Source organism: Danio aesculapii, chromosome 19 (genome assembly GCF_903798145.1).
Source record: "Danio aesculapii chromosome 19, fDanAes4.1, whole genome shotgun sequence".
NCBI lineage: Eukaryota > Metazoa > Chordata > Actinopteri > Cypriniformes > Danionidae > Danio > Danio aesculapii.
Genome location: NC_079453.1, coordinates 23,046,795 through 23,062,487, shown reverse-complemented (window position 1 = coordinate 23,062,487; position 15,693 = coordinate 23,046,795). Strand labels below are relative to the sequence as shown.

Genomic DNA, 15,693 nt, shown 5'->3' with positions numbered 1-15,693 from the left:
CATTTGTTGTTGCTGATTTTCCACGCCGAGCCACTGCACAGGAAAAATGTCTCGAGTTTATGTGGGAAAATTGAGCTATCGCGCCAGAGAAAAAGATGTAGAACGTTTTTTTAAAGGTTACGGGAAGATTCTGGAAGTAGATCTGAAAAATGGGTACGTAATTTTGTATTTATAACGGTCAAATGAAACGTGCGGCTGAAACAGCAATGGAGTCATTAAAACGCTAACGTTAAACTGTTTGTTCTTCTCTTCCACTTAAATGAAAATAAGCATATTTTATGTACTAAATAACATTTATAACAATGGGCTGCGCGTAGTAGTGTACGTAAAAAGATTTGCGTTTATTAGTTTGTGTTATTTAATTTTTTTGTATTAGCCCAGCAGGCTAACGTTAACCCCCATTGTTTCCGGGCTGGCCTCGACTGAGTTCATATTGCTTTTTGCCACGTTATATCTAGTCGATGTTTAATTCATCCGATGGTCTCGTGAAAGTGCTTCACGTGCATCTACAAATTAAATTAACAACATTTTAATTGAAAACTGAAATAAAATTTCGTTAAATACATTAACATTGAATAGTAGTCGTAACGTTATTTGATAGTGTAATTCGACGGTATGTTTTTCAGCATGTAGTCTCAAGCCTTTTACCATAAAAGTTATATTAATGATAATTGTTTATATAGAAAGCTTTGTTTTAATGTGTCCCTTTTTGGAAATAAAGTGAATAAAAATTAAGAAATCTCATTTGGTGCATTTAATGACCCTTTTCATTATCTGTGCTTTTACTACAATATCCATAGTTTAACTGATTGTCGAGGTAAAAGCATAGTAAGTACAAAGTAAAGCACGAGCTACTACAATCATAATTTTACTAGTAACCATGTTTTAACTATTACTTGTAAAACCTTTCAAAAACTGGTAAATATAGTCACAGACATACTAACTTGATGTTAGTACTATTATTACAATATTACGATAGTAGCTCAGTGTTTTTTTTTTTTTTTTTTTTTACTGTTGTTGGCACCAAAATATAATTTACTAAAATAAATGACTATAGAAACAAAATGGTTCATTAAAAAAATTAAAATAGCGACAGTTTTTAAAAAATTCTGTTGATATTAACCAATAGTACTTTTTATTGTTTCTTACATTAGACCTTATATAGCAGGGCTGCCCAAACTTGGTCCTGGAGGGTTCGTGTCCTACAAAGTTTAATTCCAACTCCAATCAGACCCACCTGGGCTAGCTAATCAAGCTTTTACTAGGCCTTCTACATCCATGCAGTTGTGTTGAGGCAAGTTGGAGCTAAAATCTGTAGGACACCGGCCCTCCGCGACTGAGTTTGAGCAACCCTGTTATAGAACAGGGGTTCCCAAACTTTTTAGCCTGCGGCCCCTAAAATAACAATGCCAGTGATTCGCGAGCCCCACTTTCCCCAGAGGTGGTTGTAAATATACAAATGTTTTGCACATAGCAATAGGTTTATATAAACAAGAATATTGACAACACAAACAAGTCCTACAGTCTAACAACTGTATTATTTTTTATAGTCATTTATTAGTATGTTTAATTCAATATTAACCTCGTCTAATGAGACTGGTGGACACAGTTTTCAGCACAAGTATATTCTTGGTTTAGTTTTGGAGACTGCCACTCAGAAAGTTTTCTCAATCAGTTGTGACCTGTTTTAATTTCTAATGTATTTGAATGCCATGAAGGTGTCAAAAAGTTTAACCTGGTGCAATAAAATCAATCTGCTGCAGCTGATGCTAATGCTGTTTTTTTTTATCATATGTAAACACCCAATCCAATGAAAACAATTAAAAAGCTAATAGCTTTTCATCTGCATGTTGTTGCATTTTTATGTAACTATTAACTACTGTTTTTTTTTCTTTTGTTGGGTATGGATAAAATATGGTAATTTTAATAGTTTAATAAAATTTATTTGATTTATTTGACCCACTGTCATTGTCCTGCGACCCCCACTTTGGGAACCACTGTTATAGAGGATGAAGAAAGTAAATCAGGAAATACCTGAATTGAACTAGACTTTGAGCATTTGGTATTGCATGTTTCATATGCTCAAAGCTCATAAATCCCATATGTTCATCCCTTCAGGTATGGCTTTGTTGAGTTTGATGACCCCCGTGATGCAGATGATGCAGTGTATGATCTGAATGGCAAAGACCTTTGTGGGAAGAGAGTGATAGTGGAGCACACTATAGGACAGCGCCGTGATGGTGGCAACAGATCTGGAAGAAGTAATATATTCATTTACTTGCTTTTCCGGGATATTCTATATCGATCAGTATTTCTGTTTTATATGAGAAATAGATGGTGGATTGTGCCAAAAGAATTTGTTTTCAGGCTTCTCAGATGGAGGGTTTTGTACACAACATGCCCACTATGATTTTTAAGCATTTTACAAAAACTGGTTGTTTCCAGATTTAAAAGGATCATTCACCCATTAATTAATATTTGTTGATACTCACTAGTCATTTCAAACATTTATACGCTTTTAAAAATTACAATAATATATTCTCTCATCATATATTCACCCTCCATGTGTTGCAAACACATTTGAGCTACTTCTCCAAAAGTAATAGAAATGATGATGTTTTGAAGAATGCTGGAAGCCAGTAGCTATTGACATCCAAAGCTGGAAGCACTATAGAAGACGATGGCTACCAGTTTCCAACATTCCTCAAAATATCATCTTTTGTGTTCAACATAAGACGGAAACTCAAGCATGTTTGGAACCTGTGGAGGGTGAGTAAATGATGACAGTATTTTCACTGGTTTAAAAACGATTTGCCTTTAGGCATTTAATGTCATAATTGGCAATTGTTTTTTTAAATCCATCTTCACATTGACTGAGTTGAAAAAAAGACCAAAACAGCATGTGTAAGTGTGTCTAGTCTCAGTCTGTGAAACCTGAAAAAAGTTTGGTAACAGCATCTGTAACATACAATTGCTATTTAACCTTTTTAGGGAACAAAATAGTTTGGATGATAATCTTTTGAATGTTATTGAGGGGTAATTCTTCAGTTGGGAGAATCATTGTCCTGTTTACACCTGGTATTAAGATGCGTTTTTGTTTATCCGATCACAACTGGACAACAATAAATGCATGTCTACCTCATCTACTTGTGATTTGGTCAACCAATACACATCTCAATGCAAGGTGTAAACTGTGTACCCGTGTAGGACTGTTCTCACGTCTCCCTGAATGAAGAATCACCCTCAAATAATGATATATTTTACTATAGGCAGATTTGTATTGTTGCAATATTGTCAATATTAATATTTTTAAACTGAGTTTTTAAAAGCTTTAATTCAAAATAATGTCAAAGCTAGAAATTTAACCATCAATGTTTTATTAAAAGAGTCTGACTGCCTGCCCCTTTTGCTGGCCATGGTGTCCCCCTTCCCATGCGTGTGGCCTTTGACCAAACTGGGCCCCTGGGCAGACCATTAAAGCGAGCCAATGTGAATGAGGACCGCTTTTCCCATTAAGCCGGGTGGTGAGAATACCAAAGGGTTTAGGAGATGTGGGTTGAGCTCTTTTAGGTGCCTGTAATATGTTTTGGTTTTATTTCTTTTGACATTTTTCCTTTCCCCTGTTAATTAATCTCTCAAATTTTAGTACAGCGTAAGTATGTTGTTTGGTGAAATATTTTGAGTTCTTCAAGAACGAATCTGTCTATTAAAGGGATAGTTCACCCCAAAATAATTCTGCAATCGTTTACTCACCCTATTGTCATTTCAAGCTTGAAAGTTCTTTTGAGAGAGAAAAAAAAAACCTTCATCTCAACAGACATATCATCAACACATCTTTTTTGTGTTGCACAGATGACTTGTGGGTGAGTAAATGATGACAGGATTTCATGTTTATGTGGACTTTCCCTCTAAGTTTTAGGTCAAAATTTAATGTGTAATTTATTGAACACTAGTATAAGTACATCTGTATTTACCATTTAAAAAAAACCTTTTCTTTCATTTTTCCTTGATTAAAGTTAAATTATTGTTTGTTAATAAGGCTTGTTTTGAGACTGTTGTCTTTTACCTGTCCTGAACTGTATGCATTTTATTCTCATCACTTTAAAGGTAATCGCTATGGACGTGGAGGAGGGGACAGGTATGGCCCACCAACACGCACAGATTACAGGCTGATTGTGGAAAATCTCTCTAGTCGATGCAGCTGGCAGGACCTTAAGGTACAAAAACACACCAGAGTCTTTGAAAAGATGACATCATGTACGTTAATAGTACATCTTTGGGGAGGAGTAGATTAAAAGCAGGTGCAAACAAGCATATAAGAAGGGCAGAGTAAGTGCTAGTGTTGTTGCCCAAGTGTTTTTTAACACTTTGTTAGCAAAGTGTGGATTTACTTAACATTTACAGCTTACACACACAATTGATAAGAAAATAGGATTTGGTGGTGATTTTTATATTTTATTACATTTGCAAGCATGTTAGGTGGGTATGTTTGTAGTTTGGTATACAATTGAATGATAATTTACTGTTGTATATTTGCAGTGGGTGTATAAAATCATGGTGGGTCTTATATACTTCAAATGATATCGGGAAAAGAACTGAAATGACGTCGTTCAAAATTCTTGGCAAAGCAAAGTTAGTTTTGAGTTAGAAACGGGTTTGAAAACCGTATACTGTCGCTCGGCCTTTTTGAACTACTTTTTGGCTTCAAACAAAGAATGACACCAGAGCCTTCAGTTTTGCAATTGGTTATCAAAAACTTGTGCTTGGTGAGAATGCCATTTGCTTTTTTTTTTAATGCTGCATTTTAACAAACAATCAGACACAAACCCTGACTCAACATGATTGTATTTTTTGTCTTAGAAATTTGCTAGCAATTTACTTATTTTTCTGAGTTTTTCAGCAACTACATATTAATGTGCCAAATGATTTAAATACGTGTGGCCCTGTTTTCCACTGTGTTCAAGATACTCATTTGAATGCATGTTAATCCCAGGTTGAAACAGTAGCCTTTTTCACACATATAGACCTTTCTGATAAATTACTGGCAATTTTCTGGAAAGGTCTGTATTTGTGAACAGGCCCTTTTTTAAAATAATAGTACATTCATTCCGTCAATTTTCCAGAAAGAGAAGTTTTAACATTACCGGTAATTTGCCAAAATGCTGCTCTGTTTGAAGACAGAAGGAAAATTGCTGGAAAGAGCACGTTCAGGTCTAGAACACGCTGATGTGAGACGTCTACTCCAGCCAATCAGAACATTCAGACTAGGGCTGGACAATATGGCAAAAATTTATATCACAATGTATTTCTTAATTTCGGTCGATACGATATAATTCCGATATCGATAAGGACAATATTAAAAAGCCAGGAAAAAAACTGGCAAGACTGCACACAATGGATGTCTGTAATGTCTGCAAACTGACTTTGCAAAGTCTATAATAACATCCAGGCTCTTTTAAATTTAAATAAAAACAGTATAAATTTATTTTTACTTTTTACTTGTATTTAGCCCTTACAAACAAGAAATGTGAAATAAACTATCAAATAAATAAAACTCTCAGACTCAGCTTGTATATATTCTATGTATATATATATATATATATATATATATATATATATATATATATATATATATATATATATATATATATATATATATATATATATATATATATATATCTATCTATCTATGTATGTATGTATATATATATCTATGTATATATGCTATAAATCCAAAATGAATGTCTAATAATTATAGAATATTAATGATGATATAGACAATAATAGTAACAATGAATTACATTTCCTATTATGATGCTGCTTTAAATGTACTTGAATGTAAGTTATCTGCTATAAAAAGTCTGTTACTTTATGAAAAATAAATTTATGGTTTGTATCAAACAAAAATGAAGCATTGCAGTAAAAAATGTTTATTTTGCTCTATTGTTTTTATATGCATGTTAATTTATTAAATAATATTTCTGCTACAAAACAAACGAAAGCCTAAAATAAATCATTGAACTCAATGCTGAAAGCTGCAAAACAGTCATCAGTAACTAAATAGAAAAATAATATGCATCTCAAGAAAAAACGGACAAAATAAAGTCTCACTTCTATCACTCTTTAAAAGTTTTGGTTTCGGTTTGTCATTTTAAATGCTCAGTCTCGTTATGAGCTGATTTTCATTTTTCTGTGTTTGTGAAATAGCCTAAAACAGGCGAGTCAGCCGGACCAATATATGAGCAGGCAGAGCAGGATTCTCGCGATGACCACCGGCGCAATACCGCTCTTTGTTATGAGCCGCAGTTTCAGTGTAACTGAATAGCAGTTTTTCTCTGAAAACACTCGATTGACCTCGGCGGGCGGATCAATATTCACCACATGTCATGATTGCTCTCATCTGCTACATTATTTGTAACTTTAGGTGCGGTTTGCAAACCTGTGTACTTTTCACTCTTCAGCCGTTTGCATTTCCCGCAGTCACAAAAGCTCCCTGTCATCTGACAGCAAAAAGCCTTGAGTGATTGACAGCTAATATGAACCAATATAGGGAAGAGCGATTCAGCACGTTTTTAGAAAAAATCATATGCAGTCACACAAATGCTCCCAAATATATTATGAGGTCGCATAGATTAAATTTCAGACGCATATTGTATATAAATGCAAATTTATATCGAAATTCCCGAAATGGGTTTAAAACTGATATCACCGTTATTGGAAAAAAAAATCTATAGCGATATACATTGATATCAAATTATTGTCCAGCCCTAATTTAGACGCATTCACATCCGCGCTGTTAACCAAAATAAAAGCCTTTGGATATTTTTCCAGACACATTTAGCTGCTAGGTGTTAATCAGATTTCAGACATTTCTATGCTTGTCTGTTTCCAACTGTGAAAAAAATTATCGATAAAATGCTTATGAGAAACCGCTGTTTGTTTACCTTAAAGCTTTGCTTTAGATGCTTGTGCATGTGCAGCAGCTGGTGAGTGCCAGCACACACACATTATGTGCCATCAACAAAAGCCAGACCCCTTATGTGTTTACAAATACAAGCGCAGCCGTTTAAAGGTTATTTATTGATGTCAAAATTTACCGGTATTTTGGAATGAATGTGTGAATGGTCTTTTCCGGAAAAAATCCAGAACGTTCTTTCCTGTGTGAACAGTGCTTTTTTTAATTTACCAGTAAAGTTGTTCTAGTAATTTTCCTGATATTTACTTGTATCACTGTGTGAAAGGGGCTATTTCCTCTGCTTTGCTCAATGGAAGCAAGGCCATAGTAACCTCCTGGCAACCACTAAAAAGCAAAGTTAACTCTGTCACAATCCAAAATGCATGTTATGCCCCTCTCTCACTATATGTTTTACATTTCAGGGCCTTGTTTAGGAATCCTGTTCTATAATTGGTCATTTCTATATTAGTCACTAATGTGTATCTCATTTATTTCAGGACTACATGCGTCAGGCTGGTGAGGTGACTTATGCTGACACTAATAAGGGCCGCAAAAATGAGGGGGTGATAGAGTTCAGGCAATACTCAGACATGAAAAGAGCCTTAGAGAAGCTTGATGGCACTGAGGTCAATGGAAGAAAGATTCGGCTAATTGAGGACCGGCCTGGTGCCAGACGCCGGCGCTCTTACTCTCGCAGTGCTTCCAGGTGAACAAAAATTTTTTTTTTACTTTAAATTGTCAAGATATTAACATGTATTTAAGTGAGACTTGGCATTCGCACTGATGCCATGTAACTTGGTATCAGGTGACTAAGATTTTTACTTTACAAAATTAACTTTGCTTTAAGGAAAAGGTTTTTTCCTTTTCAATGGAGTTTTCTTAAAAGCATTTTAAAGGTTTTTTTTTTGTTTTTTGCACTCATCTCTTAGGTCTCGATCCAGGAGCAGGAGGTCTCGCAGAAGCCGAAGCCACAGTCGAACCAGTAGCCGCTCTGGGTAGGCAAACTATAATAATGTAATTAATAAGTAATATCACACGTGTCGCAGTGCGATATGGCTGTATATCAGCACTGGTGGGAGGTGTGCGTTTACACGAGGCCGCAGGCCGAATGCCTTAGTGTCTCACCAGTTACGATATACAGCCCTGTCGTACTGCTATGAGAATGATATTGCGTTTGTACAACAGTTTGACTGCAAAATCGTGTATATAAAAAGAAAATCAAACACAGAGTCTAAAAGTCCTTTTTAATGAGGAACTACTTCCGTCATTTCTTCACATCTGCAGCTGACATCAGAACAGTAGAAACCATTACTAATTTACCGACGTCACTTTAGAGCTAGTATTTAAATGATTCTCTAACGTAATGTCTAAAGTGATGACAAAACAGCTGATTTTCTGACATTTTAAGATTAAAAGGCTGGACGGCATTGAATGCCATCAGTCTACAGAGATTCCCCAGTATTTCTGTTGCAATCAGGAGAGATCACAATAATTAACCTTGAAAAAGCCAAAGCAACGCAATCACTACCAGATTACTGTTGCGTGATGAGAAAAAAGCTAAACACATGCAGGCATTTCTTCTTTCTTTCTTTTTACTGATCTAGTCTGCCGTAACAAAAACAGGAGACGCATTAGAAGCAAACACATGGCCAGCCAAAAAGTAATTATACAATGAGTGGCCAACATGAAGTACATGCATTCCTTGTATGCGAGTCCCATCTCACACTCAAAACACTACATTTACTATGGTGTAAATATAGTATTACAACATACAAAAGAGAGAGATCGACTTAGAATGTCACTCACCAATTTCATGTTTTGATCAGCTGCAATTTGAAAATACACCAATCTTTTCTTCTCTAAAGGCTTATTATGCAATCTCTGTCAATCATCTTTGGACTGCTCAATAACACTGCATGTCGGCATCCATCATCCTATTTTAAAAATATTTTATATATTTTATAAATGTTTAAAATGGGCTTTGTGCTTAAAAATAAACTGCACAGATGCAATCTAAACAACTACATTCTTGCCTAAAAAAAGCCTCAAAAGTATATTATGTTGTCCAACAGCTGCAACATTTGTCAAACTGTAGTGAGTTTATTGATCTGCTGTCACTTTATGTGGGTTGAGTGATACAGAAGTGATACATTCAGCATTACTAAATAACTTAAAGTTTTTTTTTTTTAAATATGTTTTAAGCAACGAGCTCAACGCAGAGTAAGGTTCATCTGGCTTTTAAGGGTCTTAAATCAGAGCAGAAAGTTCAATTGAGAGCCATGGCATTGTGTTACATGCAGTCCAAAAAGATTGGTATATTCCTTAGATTTTTTATACAAATGTCTAAAGATCCTTTTAATGAATAAATTTGATAAAATAGATTTTCTTTATAGTGTTTTTATAGATGCAGATTGGTTTGAATCAAAATAGAGACATTTATACTTTTATTATGATATGATTTTTTCATATTTCTATTTTTATGTATGCATGTTTTTTGCTGGTATATATAATACTTCATTCATTCATTAATTTTTATTCATTCATTAATTATTTCATTAATAAAGGGATTAGTCCCTTTATTAATCTGTGGTCGCTGCAGCGGAATGAACCACCAACTTTTCCAGCAAATGTTTTACGCAGCGGATGCCTTTCCAGCTGCAATCCATCACTGGGAAACATCCCTACACACTCATTCACACTCATACACTACAGACAACTTTAGCCCAATTCACCTATACCACATGTTTTTGGACTTGTGGGGGAAACCGGAGCACCTTTATTTGTATAGCACTTTTACAATATAGATTGTGTCAAAGCAGCTTCACATAAAAGATCATAGTAAATTGAAATAGTGTAGTTCAGTTTTTAAAGTTTAAGTTCAGTTCAGGTTAGCTCAGTTCAGTGTGGTTTAATAATCACCACTGAGAGTCCAAACACTGAAGAGAAAATCCATCAATGCGCAGCTCTACATATCCCGAACCTTGCAAGCTAGTGGCGACAGCGGCGAGGAAAAATCCTTACCAATTGATGAAAGTGAAGACAAAAAACCTCAAGAAAACGGACGACCATTTCTCCACTGGCCAAATGTCTTGTCCAGAGCTGCAGTCTAAGCACCGGAGGCTGTAAGCTGGGCCTCAGCGAAGACTCGTCTGTCCCTGGAGTGTCACAGGAATCAGTCTCATGCTCTCCACTCCTCCATGACCACCACAGCAGCTGCTTAGGATACGGCCTGGTCCAGGATATGGAAACCTTGGGATCTAATGCCAACTGGACCCAGCCGGAGCTCGAACCAGCAACCTTTTTGCTGTGAGGCGATTGTGCTACCCACTGCACCACCATGCTGCCCACATAGGATGCTTAGCACTCAGAATTGAAAGGGACTTTCTGTTCTACAAGTTGTGCATTGCAATTCACATTCATTTATTTTCTCTTTTCCTCCTTATACACTCTTTTGACTATGCTTTGTGGAATAATCTATATTTTAATGTGTCCACTAGAGGGCAGTAACTACTGTAGTATAATAGAAGTCATGTGTAGCTTTGTGCTAACGTATTGATTTGTTGAATTGTTCTGTTTTCTCTCCATTTCAGAGCCTCAGGTTCACGATCACGCAGCAGGTCAACCAGCAAGAAGGCGAAGGGCAGGAGCAGCAGAATGGAGGAGAGCAGTAACGGAGCTCGCAGGGGTGGTGATAGCGGCAGGGATAATAGCATGAGCCGCAGCCCCCAGAATAAAAAGAGCAAACGCGAGAACAAGCGGGGTCGCTCTGATTCTCGATCCAGATCTCGATCCAAATCTCGATCCAAATCAGGGAACGACAGGGATCTGTCCAGGGAGTCTGGGTCCAAATCTCAGGAGGCGAGCAAAAGTGGCGATGAAGGCAGAGCGGGAACACACCGTTCAAGAGCTCATTCTCGATCCAGATCACAAACACCACCAAATGCAGATCAGCGGAGGGAATCTAGATCCAGGTCTAGGTCCAGATCCAAATCACGCTCTCATTCACGCTCACAATCTTATTCCCAATCTCGATCCCGTTCGAGGTCTCGGTCCTAAATCCATTTCTGAAAGTCTTTCTCACTCAGTATTATTCATCTTGTTTTCCAGTCTAGCTAAACGTCTTTAAAACAAGAATATATCTTAAATGTTTTTTTTTTTACCCCTCTAAATCTTTTCATCACAAAATTGTGATAGATGTATGCTTAAATCAAGACAGTTATGAACTGATGGGGTAAGAAAATAAATAGAGTTCAAGATATATTGTCAGAAAACAAGTCTGAATGTTACATTTGAGAAGCAAAATGGTGTATCTTGTTTTTAGGTATTTTGTCCTCGGAAAAAGACAAAAATAGACTGAAAATTATGTTTTGCAGTCAGTGTCTAAATGTTGTTCTGCCCTTCATTTCTTTCTGAAGCTACTTTTTTGTAGTTTTTTTATCCTTTGTTGTCAAATAGACAAGCTAGTTATTAGGGAAATTGCTTGCTTATTCACAGTTTATTATTTTCTGGATATGTTAACCTTATGTTTTATTTTTAGTAGTGTTTTTCTTTGGAAATTGCTTGCATATGTTTTATTCATAAAGACCGAGCCCTCAGTAGGTGTCCTAACCCTTTCCATTGTATACTTTAGACCTGTACCATAATTGTTGTTCTGCTGGGGCAGAGTTTATGGTCTTTTTAAATTCAGTTTCTCCATGCAAAACAATAAAAACTGCCTCACAATGCTTGTGTCCATTCTGTTCATTGTCAAGGGCATTTTGTGATGGGCTTTCTTACATTGCAATGTCAAAACAACTGCTGTTTGGCTATTTTATGAAAATGTTTTTATTTCTAAACCTTTTTTTTACTGTATTTGAATTGTATAAATCTCTTTTGGCACTTGAATGCACGTTGTAGTCATAAGCATGTTTGGGAAAGGTTACATTTCTGTTTTGTCGTTTGGAAGATGGTTTTACCCGAATTAACTCTTGTTGCATCACTGAATTCCTCAATTTGTAAGTTGCTTTGGACAAAAACGTCTGCTAAATGTAAATATAACTGGCTTTGGGTAAATGGTCCAGAATAAAAAAAAATCTATGTGGTCAAAAATGGAAAATGAATACAAATAGTACATTTGTAAATGCCAGCTTCATTTAGAAAACAACCTCCTCCTGTTACCCTCAAAGAGCTGTAGATAGAGCTTTGGGTAAAATCTGTAAATATAATACGTTAGTAACTTGAAATTATTTAATGCATTTTTTCGTTTACCTTTTTAAGTTTCCATGTGGAAAAAATCCACAAGATGTCGCCAACATTTAGATAAAAGAAAGCATGTTCAGTATTTGCTGGCTACTTTCATCTATGTGCTTGATTTTCGTTTCTTTTCTTAAATTTTACATAACCATTTTGATATACATAATCACCAGTATATTGAGAAGATTTACTCTTCAGAACCCCAGAGGGAGCAAATGTAGCCTGTTGAATGTATGCGTTATGTGTCCTGTCTGAGTGTATGGAAAGCAAACTGAAGTCTGGTCACTCCATCGAGTCTCAGAAAAAGACACGTCGAAGGAGGCGCTCTCAACACTTCACTGAGGAAGAACACGAAATGTGGACTGGTTAAGGGACACACGGTGACTATTGATGATGGAGAGACATTTACCTTATCTGCCTTTAGAAAGTCAGTTATTTTAACCCTTCAGTGTCCTCTTTTGGACAGGAAAAGCTGCCATGGGAGACGCGCGGCACTTCGCACGCGTCTGGATTGATGGAGAACCGGAAAACTTCGTAGTGGATGAAGAACATCACGAACATGCGTGTCCAGCGCGGTAGAACGATGAAACGAGGACCAAATACACTGTAACAAAGGCAAGTAAAGGCAATGTCTTGTGACTGAGGCGCATTTGATCCATTTCTTCACAGTAACACCAAAGCGCCAATATCAATACAGCAACTGACCTTATTAGAGGTCGATACATTTCGAATGTTACTGATTAAGTCTAATCTCAAGTTTAAATGCAATGTTTCCTTCATCGTGTTTGTCTTTTTCGTTCTATGTGACATGCTAAGAGAAATATGTATCTTTTGGAATGAAGAGATTTAAGATTGAGCCTACTGTTAAGACAAAATAAAAAACAACACACGTTTTAATGTTTTTGGACATATTAGCACAGACTGAACAATTTCTGAGAAGCTTCCTAAATGTGTAAAGTGATACTTGAATACAACGAAATACTAATAGATTATTTCTGGTGTGTTTTAATTTTGAAATTGATTTTTTTTTTGCACGTTTTATGTGGTGCATTATATAAGACATGCACAAATGAATTGGATATTGAGAAAAGAAAAAGGAGGGGGAAGTTCTCTTTTTTATTTATTATTATTATTATTTTTATTATTATATATATATATATATTTTTATGATGTACGGTAAAAGCAAGTATTCAACAATGTCAGTAATGCCTGAAATATTTTACTGTTCAGACATGATGAATGTACTGTATGTGACTCATGTTAGACTCCACAGGAAGGTTTTTACCAAGAGATGACTTGGGTGCTTAATAGATTGTCTGTACAAATAATCAAACAATAATTTGAAGCATTCAACACAGTTCAGATTCAACGATTGATCTACATCTGCTGTTTGTATTTTTATACTCTTGTATAATTAATTTCACCCATTTGGAAACCAGAGTGAACAGCCATTAAAAGTAAAGTTGAACTTGGTAATGGAAAAAAGAGGTCTGGAATTCATCAGTCAAGTCTTTTGATGAATCAGTCCAAACATATGCTCCGAGATGCATGGTGCTTATACATTGTTTTTCTATGTGGACCTCATGTTCATTATGAAGCTTGAAATTTGTAAAGCTGTTTAATGGATACACTGTTGGATAAAGTGCTTTATGATGCAGCCATTGATAAAAAAAGAGATTTAATGCGTGTATATATATATATATATATATATATATATATATATATATATATATATATATATATATATACACACACACACACACACACAGTTGAAGTCAGAATTTTTAGCAGAATTTTTCTTTTTTAAATATTTCCCAAATGACGTTTGACAAAGCAAGGACATTTTCACAGTATGTATGATAATATTTTTACCTCCTAGAGAAAGTCTTATTTGTTTTATCACGGCTAGAATAAAATACGTTTTTAATTTTTTTTAAAGGCCATTTTAAGGTCACAATTATTAGCCCCTTTAAGCTATATATTTTTTCGATAGTTTAGAACAAACCACCTTTATACAATGACTTGCCTAATTACCCTAACCTGACTTAACCTAATTAACCTAGTTAAGCCTTTAAATGTCACTTTAAGCGTATAGAAGTGTCTGGAAAAATATAGTCAAATATTATTTAGTCATCATGGTAAAGATAAAAGAAATCAGTTATTAGAAATGAGTTATTAAAACTATTATGTTTAGAAATGTGTTGAAAAAAATCTCTCTGTTAAACAGAAATTGGGGAAAAAATAAACAGGGGGCTAATAGTTCTGACTTCAACTGTTTATATATATATATATATATATATATATATATATATATATATATATATATATATATATATATATATATATTTATATATTTATATATATATATATATATAGTCTTGGCAACAAACTTAGAGTTTACATTTGACCATATTGGCCATATATTGTTTCTTTAAATACTGTCATAAAGCCCTACAAGTTCTAGCTGATATCAGTACTTTACCAGGGCACTAAATGTCTTTCCTGTGAGTTTAAACAAATTAAACGAGTCGGCAGAATTGTAAATGACATTTTCAGAGTTATTGCGAAACCCCTGCCAATGTTTTTTATTTTTATTATTCCATAGTGAATTGGCCACATTTAATTTCTGTTTTATGGACTTGTTTTTCCACCACATTCTTCCTTTGCCAATAGTGCCATGGACTTGGGAGATTTGAAGTGGTTCAAATTATTTTTGCCCTGGTCAGTGCCTATACAGTCAGTCTTCCTCTAAACAACTGTTTGACTGTTTAACTCTAAACCAGTGGTTCCCAACCCTGTTCCTGGAGGCACACCAACAGTACATATTTTGGATGTCTCCGTTATTTGACCCATTAACTTCAGGTTTTGGAGTCTCTTCTGATGTTATGATAAGATGATTCAGGTGTGTTTGATTAGGGAGAGGTTGAAAATGTGGACTGTTGGTGTGCCTTCAGGAACAGGGTTGAGAAACACTGCTCTAAACAACTGTTTAAGTGTAAATAAACTTCTATGAAGTTAAATCAGCTAACAATTTTTAAAATCATGGTGCTGTGTTTTGGAGTCTAGCTGGGCAGTTTATCTGTCAGTCTAGAGATAAGTTATCCCTCCAAACTAATGCAACAGTTTATAAACACAACATCAACCACTTTTTATTGAAGGATGGTCTATTTATGCAAATATATTTAGTTAATTTTTAATTATTTTGTTTGTTTGTGTTGCACCACGCAGAGGCATCAGAATGGCGATACTGTATGCACACACCTCTGAAAATCATGCTGCAGCAGTTTTATGTTGCTCAAAATTATATCATTTTATCTTCAACTGACCCATGAGAACGCCATCCTTTTCTTTAATTTAGTCTTTTTGAAATTTTCTAATTTCTCATTAAAGGGCAAACTACACTGATTCAGATATGCAGTCTTTTCTCCATTTAATTATATTTTGACTCCTCCATCCAGTCAAAGAAAAAATTGTAAGACGAGTTAAGCTAGTCTATGGGGTAAACA

General features: G+C 35.3%; 1 protein-coding gene across 1 annotated transcript; it reads left to right on the top strand.

The window, feature by feature from the left end:
* On the top strand, positions 1-11,677 carry srsf4 (serine and arginine rich splicing factor 4). Its single transcript, XM_056479553.1, has 6 exons — positions 1-153; positions 2,119-2,261; positions 4,108-4,217; positions 7,453-7,661; positions 7,885-7,950; positions 10,546-11,677. The coding sequence occupies exons 1-6, from the start codon at positions 47-49 to the stop codon at positions 11,009-11,011; spliced, it is 1,101 nt and encodes a 366-aa protein (XP_056335528.1). The 5' UTR covers positions 1-46; the 3' UTR covers positions 11,012-11,677.
* Positions 11,678-15,693: the final 4,016 nt, after the last annotated feature.